The sequence below is a fragment of the Hordeum vulgare genome, chromosome 3H (assembly GCF_904849725.1).
Source record: "Hordeum vulgare subsp. vulgare chromosome 3H, MorexV3_pseudomolecules_assembly, whole genome shotgun sequence".
NCBI classification, from domain to species: Eukaryota; Viridiplantae; Streptophyta; class Magnoliopsida; order Poales; family Poaceae; genus Hordeum; species Hordeum vulgare.
In genome coordinates, this window is record NC_058520.1 from 81139596 (window position 1) to 81147351 (window position 7756).

General features: G+C 43.5%; 1 protein-coding gene across 2 annotated transcripts; it reads right to left on the bottom strand.

Moving 5' to 3' along the window:
• Positions 1 to 811: 811 nt before the first annotated feature.
• On the bottom strand, positions 812 to 7326 carry LOC123443057 (NADPH:adrenodoxin oxidoreductase, mitochondrial-like). Of its 2 annotated transcripts, XM_045119296.1 has the most exons (14): positions 6915 to 7326; positions 6728 to 6751; positions 6532 to 6636; positions 6136 to 6249; positions 5966 to 6019; positions 4456 to 4572; positions 3894 to 4003; positions 3719 to 3792; positions 3480 to 3541; positions 2364 to 2559; positions 2229 to 2292; positions 2068 to 2135; positions 1834 to 1976; positions 812 to 1373 (listed from the first exon to the last, which is right to left on the bottom strand). In XM_045119296.1, exons 1-14 carry the CDS (start codon positions 7062 to 7064, stop codon positions 1137 to 1139), a joined length of 1518 nt encoding a protein of 505 aa, XP_044975231.1. In that variant the 5' UTR covers positions 7065 to 7326; the 3' UTR covers positions 812 to 1136. The 2 variants fall into 2 exon arrangements, with proteins under 2 accessions (XP_044975231.1, XP_044975232.1); XM_045119297.1 differs by lacking the exon at positions 6728 to 6751.
• Positions 7327 to 7756: the final 430 nt, after the last annotated feature.

Sequence of the window (7756 nt, forward strand, 5' to 3'; positions counted from 1 at the left end):
GGTGGGGGAAGCGGGAAAGGCCGCGTGGAAATGTCCTTCCCGCCAAATCTTGATGCAGATAGAGGCTGAGCTCTGGTCGGCCTCCCGGCCCGTGAAACTAGAGGTTGAGGGTTTTTGCCGCGCCCCGCAAAAATATTTGCAGGTCGGAACGGGATGCGGGGTCTGATCGGGCAGGTTTTTCCGTCCCGACGCGCACTTTGGCGGTTATTTTGCGGGTCGGGGCGGGATGCGGGGTCTGCTAGAGTTGCTCTAAGGGAGGCATAGTCTAGGAAGTGTCAATGACATTGTACATAACAAGTTGGTGGGACCTAAGAGGATAATAACTCTAGATAGCACAATGATCTCCACACGCAACCCAAGCATCTTCCAAGGAGGCAGCATCGCTATGGTGCCACCATTGCCTAGGCCAATGAACTAGATGTATGGTTTCCCCTAGTGCTCAAGTAAGGGAGGGCATGTGTGTGGAGCATGACAATCACTCCAAGAACGAGACGACCCTCATCGATGCATTGCCAGTGTTAGCCAAGGGAGAGCATGGCTTCCACCCCAGCACATGCCCATCAACACCTGATGATCGCCGGAGTAGGGTAGACGATGGCAGGTAAGCGGGTCATCGGCTATGTCCACCACTGCAAATAGGTGAGCGTTGCGTCCATTTTGCATCATGATTTCTTATTGATAATTGTATTATTCTTAGTCATTATTTCACTTTATGATACAATTCTGTATTTTATCTCTGAATTTACAAAGTACATCATAAAAAAGGAAATTCGGGCTACTTCACGCCCTTGAGAAGCCGAACTGCTGGAGATGCTCTAAGCTTACTGTTTTTTAGTGTTAGTGGTGGACTGAACATGTTCATTGTCAAAAGAAATTCTCATGATTTAGATGAGGTGGCATCTCACGAATACAACCAATTCATGTGGCTTCAGTGGTCGGGCCTTTGGGAATTTCAACCAGCATTGGTACGCTATGATTCATAGCTAAGACGGCATTAGCACTTGACTTTCCTTGGTTCAGTATGTACGTGATTTGCTGTTCTTTCAGTATTCAGATTGTGCCTCGTGGTCTGTTTCTTTGATTCGGTTTACGCCTGAACCAGCAACTCCTTCAGATGCGTATGTGTGGCCCTTCAATTAACCCTCCCTTGCAGCTTCCAGGAGCTCATTCCATCTGGTGATCTTCTCCCTAGGCTTGTTCTTCAGCTCGCCGGCCGCCTTCTCTTTGGAGTCAATCTTCTCCCAGCCATCGAAGGGCACGTAGCGGGCATTCTTCTGTTCTAGAATCTCAAGTAGTCCCCGACGGCCTCGCCTTTTCGGACCAGATGGGTCCGTGAATACACCCTTCCTGTCGTCTTCAAGGATGCTATCCACCTGTTCATCAACTAGTATTTAGAATGATTCCTCAAGACAAATTTTGTCAAGCAACTTACTTGGCAACACCATTATAAATCGACAAATTATGCCATATACCTTGATGCTGAATGAGTTGTTTCCGGCTTGGGTGTGAAATAAAATCACATTTTAATGTTTTCAAACTTTCTGGCCAAATTCCATGATGTATATATTGCGGGGATGAAGCACAAAGCTTCAAACAAACCATAAGCCAAAAAATATGCCGACTTGTGTACTGGGCAGAAAAAGGGAGGTGTCTAATAAAGCATCTGTAAGTGTAGCTAAATTATTATTTTTACAGCAGAGAGATTTGCATGTCCATGCTTCATATCGCGACGTGCACATAGAAATTGTTTGGGAAAAAAAGCAGCCAACAAATACCAAGATATCTTGAGGGCAGTTCCACCATGGTATTATTATTATGATTTAAAGTACATACCGTTTCTTCGGCACAATGGAGATTTGTAGCAACAATCCCAGTTGGTCCTCTCTTCAACCATCCTACCACGTACAGTCCGGGTTCCACCGTGGCAGTCTCTGATTCACTGCACAGAACTCTGCCCCTCAAATTTGGGACAACTCCTGCAACAAATAGAGTGTTAAACAAACATTATTAAAAAAAACTTCTTTATGGATTAGAAAGGGCAGTAAACAAAAAGGCAATAACATGCACCTCTGTATTTGTCGAAGGACAAACCTTCTACTGGCAAGGATTTGTAACCAATACTCTTCAAAACAATTCTAAGAAGAAGATTAGATACTTAAGATGGGCCTTAGAAACCTAGAGTTAATAGGTCACATAAAAATTCAATAAAAAAGAGCTGAAGCACTTACCCACATTTTAGATCTTCAAACTCGCCAGTTCCAACTGCCACCTGCTTTCCAGTTGCTCCATCATCTACATAACCAACAGAACTAATCGTCAAAACTTGTACCCAAAAATAATCAAGAATACTCCCAACATCTGACCTTTTAAGAGAGTCTTTTCAAGTTCCACAGCACCAACCGTGGAGCCATCTTCAGAAGGGAGAAATTTGGTAGGTTTCCTAAAAAACAGAAAGTGAAGCTCCTTTTGGCCATTGTCGTTGTTTTCCTGATGCATGGTAGCAGCTTTTGATAGCAACTCATACACGCGTCTTTTAATTCTACTATTCTTCATCTCCTCCTGCAATGAGATGACAGATTATTTTTTATCACAAGCAAGAAGACCACATCAGAAAAGGTAGAGGGAACATTCAGGAAGTCAATTTAGCAGCATGTTTGCAAATACCATAGTGATGGACATGTACAAGTAACAAGTTTTGTAACTCTGTGGATTAAATAATAGCAAAAGGTTGGTTTGTAACCGTTGAAACCAAGAGCTGTAAAATTTACAGGATCAAACATTTACTGGCCAGTGTCATTCTCAGTACATAAGCAGAATGCAGAATGCTGCTAAATGCTAATTGTCAACTGAATCCCAAAAGTTTTGAGTGCTGCACTTTCCCCAGAATCAGTAAATACACCAACCTTTTATGGGCTCAGTAACATATTCTAGCTAAATAGCTGATTGTATGCATACACAAAACACTTCCAATATTCCTTCACTAAAATTAGTTTCCTGATGTTCTAGTGCTCACAGAAAATAAAGGGAAGTGCGGATTTTTTTATAGATAAATGGTAATCGCTCACGACCCTTCTTCTCTCTGCCTCTCCCCCATCCTAGATGTTGCCTAACAGACCACTCGCACCATGCAATTTCCCTATTGCACCGTACCCTATGCAGTGGGTTTCCACCAACGTGCTTTGTGCTAAAAGAACTAGGTGCCTCGGTTCTAATAACAAAGCTCTCCCATATTACAAGCAACATTTTAGCTAACATGCTCATGTACAAGAATAAGAAGCAAATTTGAGCAGAATCAGCTCAAGCCAGCCAAAAACTGGCCCTAGCTACCACCAGTAAAGAGCAACCCATTCTAATCCCTAAATTTGTCCATTTTCAGAAACTAGGCTAGTCATGATTCATGGGGCAACAAAGCAATAGAAGGTGACCCAGTCGGTCACAAATCACAATATGCAATGCATGCCATACTTCACTGCACAAACCTTATCCGCAGGTGATGTCACAAGATCAGCCTCCTTGATGCAAACATTGACATTTTTTAAACCTACATGATGTCAGTTTTATTAGAATTTAAAATGGGCAATGGAATAAGCCAATAGGAATGTACCAAGATTGCACCTTTGCGGCGTGCTGCTTGTAGTACAAAACGACACTCATATTGATGTGTGTTCAAGAAAAGAAAAGGTATTAAGTCTTAAGACATTTTGCAACATACAAGTACCTAAAATTTCACGTAATTCCTTTGCTGTGCAAGCTGCCTGTACTGGGCCTCGTCGCCCAACCAAGTAAACCTTCCTTTACATAAACCGCCAAATGCAACACAAGTATTTTATTATCATTCTAACATAAAGAAGAGCTGAAAACAATAGAAAGTCTTCTACCAAAATCAGAGATACCTTATTGTGCTGCTACGGAGAGCATCCAAAGCATAACCAGCAATATCAGTGGAAGCCAACTCGGTTGTACAGCGGAGAAGAATGCGGGCAACATCAAGCGCAACATTTCCCTTGATTACAATTAATAGCATGACAAAAAACCAACACACATTACAGTGGGCATATGATGGAACACTCATGTTCATGTTCTCGTAAAAGAACATCTCTTTCAAAAATTTGTGAAAACAAAAATAAAGCACAATACTCACCCCCGAAGAAGGATAATAAACACACTAAATTACGAACTTCCTATAACAGCAACAGAGTTATGACAATTCAAATAAGATTGCTCCTTCGAAGGAGCTTGAATTGCTTTTACCATTTTACATAGTGACATGCTACTTCAAGATTAAATGAAATAATAGCAATCTCTTGATTTAGAATGAAATTATGGACCGGATGTATTTCAAGTTAAGAAAGATTGAGGACTACGTAACTACGAGTTATTGTCGTCAACCCCATGATGTTGATACACTGTTTGAAATTCAAATGGTGATTCCGTTACAAGACCAAAATCATATACCTGTCCAAGGACCACAGCAGAATCTGTGTTTGTCAAGTCAGGTGCCAAGTTGCACATGTCTGGGTGCCCATTATACCACCATACAAACTCTCGAGCAGAATGTATTCCTCTGAGGTCCTATAGATATAAAGAAGATATTAAGAATAAATCAACCCACAGACACGACAAAGAAAAACAACAATGTGATGATACTACAAAAGCTTGCACACTATTGGTGTGTTTGGTTGAAGCCATCAACCGGAATGGCATGGGTCGGACCTGTTCCTAAGCCTCGTTCTAGCGTTTGGTTCATGACTGTAATGGAACGCACTCGTTCCTAGCGAACGAATATTCTGGCCAGATCCGGAACGCAGTGATACCTCCAAATCGGAGGAATCACGCGGAACCGATCATACACTACTCTCCCTCTGGTGCGGCGCCTCCCCTTCGTCTCTCTTCCTCCCTCAATCTGCGCCACCGGGCCACCTCCTTCGATCTGCGCCGCCGGCCACTCCCACCAATCCTCGCGCTAGCAGCGGCCCCGGCCACGTCCCAGCCGGGCACACTGAGGCATCCCCTTCGTTGCGGCAGGCATCCAGCATCAGATCACATGGCCATCCAACTCGTCTTCCTTCTGTCTTTCCGTAGCGGCGGAAGGTGCAATCAGCTTGCCGGTGATGGTCACGCATGGGCAGCAGCAGGGAGCAGGGAGCGGTCGGGGGCAGTAAGCAGCGTACATAGCAGAGAGGAAGCGCCGGCGTTGGCAAGCATTAGCGGCGGCAAGCACAAAAACCGGGACAAGTGAAGCGATTTGTTTTTTCTCGCTTGGTATTGATTGATTGATGCTTAATCTATATGCTCTGTGTTGAGATTGCTGACAAATTTTGTTGTCATTAGTACTTGTGTAATCTAAGTTTGAGACTTAATTAGTATTTGTTGTCAATTCTCTGAAATTTTGCAGCGGTATAAATCCTTTTGCAATTGAAATGTATTTTGTACAATTTTCTGTCAGACATAAAAAAAATTGTAATTGTTCATATTGTACATTTGTATGTTAGAGGTGAAAATGATTCCATTCCAATTCTCAAAACCAAACACTGAAATATAACCATTACATCCACGTTTTATCCCAACCAAACACGTGAACGGAACCGACCCATTCCGGCGGAATGGAACCATGACATTCCATTCCACTTCGTTCTTTAACCAAACACACCCTATATGCTACGCCTGTAGCACATAATAGCCAGTTTAAGTGCACAGTTTGTATTTCCAGTGATACTGTTTCATGTGCAATTATTGATTGATGATTAAGCAAACTTTGGTGGTTTCTTTATTTTGGTGATAATATCAATAGAAGTACCATATGCACTCTACGCTCATGTGGTATACATGATAGATCATTAACGAGGCTACACAAACAAAGTGTCATTAGTGACCAATAAAAGAAAGACTAAATCTAAAATGATGTTTGTGCCCATCAAAATCTGTGGCATAAAAATTAACTAAGGAAGTCAAAAATATGTTATACCTCCCCAGGAATACCAAATGATCTATCACTTTCTGCACCATAAGCAAGAACAACCTGTTAATCAGTAAATATCAAGTCAGCATTATCTCAATAACAAACTCCATGGAGTTATAGCAACAGAAAAAGATAGCTACGTGACAAAAAGGATAGACCAATGGTCATCTGCTTACAACATCATATGTCTTCCGTAGCTCTGATAGAGATACATCACTTCCAAGTGTAACATTCCCAAAAAAAGAGCAGCGGGGATTCGCAGCTACACGAGAAAATTGGTTTACCACAATCTGTTGAAAGAACATGCAAAATTTAATCTTCCAAGGGATTTATTTAGTGCTATAGTAGCCAGCTGAGAAGGCAGGTAAAATCACAAGGTGATAAAGCAACTTGTACAGATACTGGTGGAACCAATGAATTACTTCTTCAAGATAATGCAAGCAAGTACACCACGTGTCCACTTCTAAAGAAAATATGTTTCTTAATTTCTTGCAGTCATGGTAGTAGCTGCTGATAGATTAAAATTTACTGCATTTCAGTTTCACAGTAAGATAACGGAACGGAATGCTCACCTTTGTTTCTGGATGATCTGGAGCCACTCCAGAACGAACTAAGCCAAACGGTGTCGGCAACCTGTCAATAATATCCACTTGCACTCTTTCGTGACCCTTTAGCATCTGTTTAATCAACCAAAAGACCCAATGATCACCAAACAAGTGCGCAGAGAGAATTAAACTAACTCCCGAAACGAAAACCCTTAAGCCACACCAGCTCCACGGCTATGGCTGCACCCTAGCATTCAGATATTCATAGAGCTGAATTCAGGGGAAATTCGCGCAAGTATAGCACAGAAGAAGGCACTGAGACACTAGCACAATGAAGAAAAAGGACATGGGTTAAGCGAAGAAACCCACCCCCAAAGAGAGGCAAGAACAAGGGAACCAGATAGTCGCACCTTTTCGGCCGTGTAGAATCCGGCGGGGCCGCTGCCGACGACGCACACGTGGAGCGGGCCGCGCGAAGAACCGGCGGTGGCGGAGTAGCCCCTCGGCCGCAGGAACAGCATCAGACTCCTCGTGCGGGGAAGAAGAAGCCCGCCGCCCATCTCCGAGCACCCACGTGGCTGGCGACGCGCCCGGAGAGGTGGGAACAGCCGCTGCCGCCGGCGGTGGTGGCGGCAGAAAGGGGATCGATCGAGTCGAGAGCGGGCGAGGCGAATTCGTGCGGGAGGGGAAATCTACCCGTAAGCCCCGTTTGGATTAGCGTATTCGCTCGTTTTCTGACCGGTTAAGATACGGACCTCCTCGCGTCGTTTTCCATTTCAGGCAAAATTTAAATGGTGGCTTGTAACTCACACCTGTAAAACAGATACACGTGTATAAACTTACACCCAATCCAAACGGGCCCTAAGGTTTTCTTTCTTAGCCTTTCCTCTTTGATTTTAGGCATCAGCTCTTTTCCGGTTCAAACGCGCGGACGGTCGGCACTCTTATTTGCCAATTCCAATGCGCCGACCCAACGGACGCCTACTTGATTATGTTCAAAAATTATTAGTGGGCTAATCTGTTCCCCAGTTTTTGTGTATCAAATGAAAAGTTTTAACAAATCAGATCACTATCGCCCCTCCTTTTCATCATTGCCATCGACACTCTGCACCGGCTGTTACAAAAAGCAACTAAACTTCACATGCTTGCACCATTGCCGGGTAGAGATCTCAAGCTTCTAGTTATTCTATATACGGATGACGCGGTCATCTTCGCCAACCCCGACAGGGAAGAGGTCGACGCCTTGTTGAAA

Excerpts from the sequence above, each read along its gene's own strand:
- LOC123443057 (XM_045119296.1), bottom strand. The coding sequence starts at position 7,064 with ATGGGCGGCGGGCTTCTTCTTCCCCGCACGAGGAGTCTGATGCTGTTC. Across the intron at positions 6,752-6,914 it reads GATTCTACACGGCCGAAAAG|GGTGCAGCCATAGCCGTGGA; the intron begins GTGCGACTATCT and ends TCTGAATGCTAG. Across the intron at positions 2,560-3,479 it reads TGACATCACCTGCGGATAAG|GAGGAGATGAAGAATAGTAG; the intron begins GTTTGTGCAGTG and ends ATCTCATTGCAG.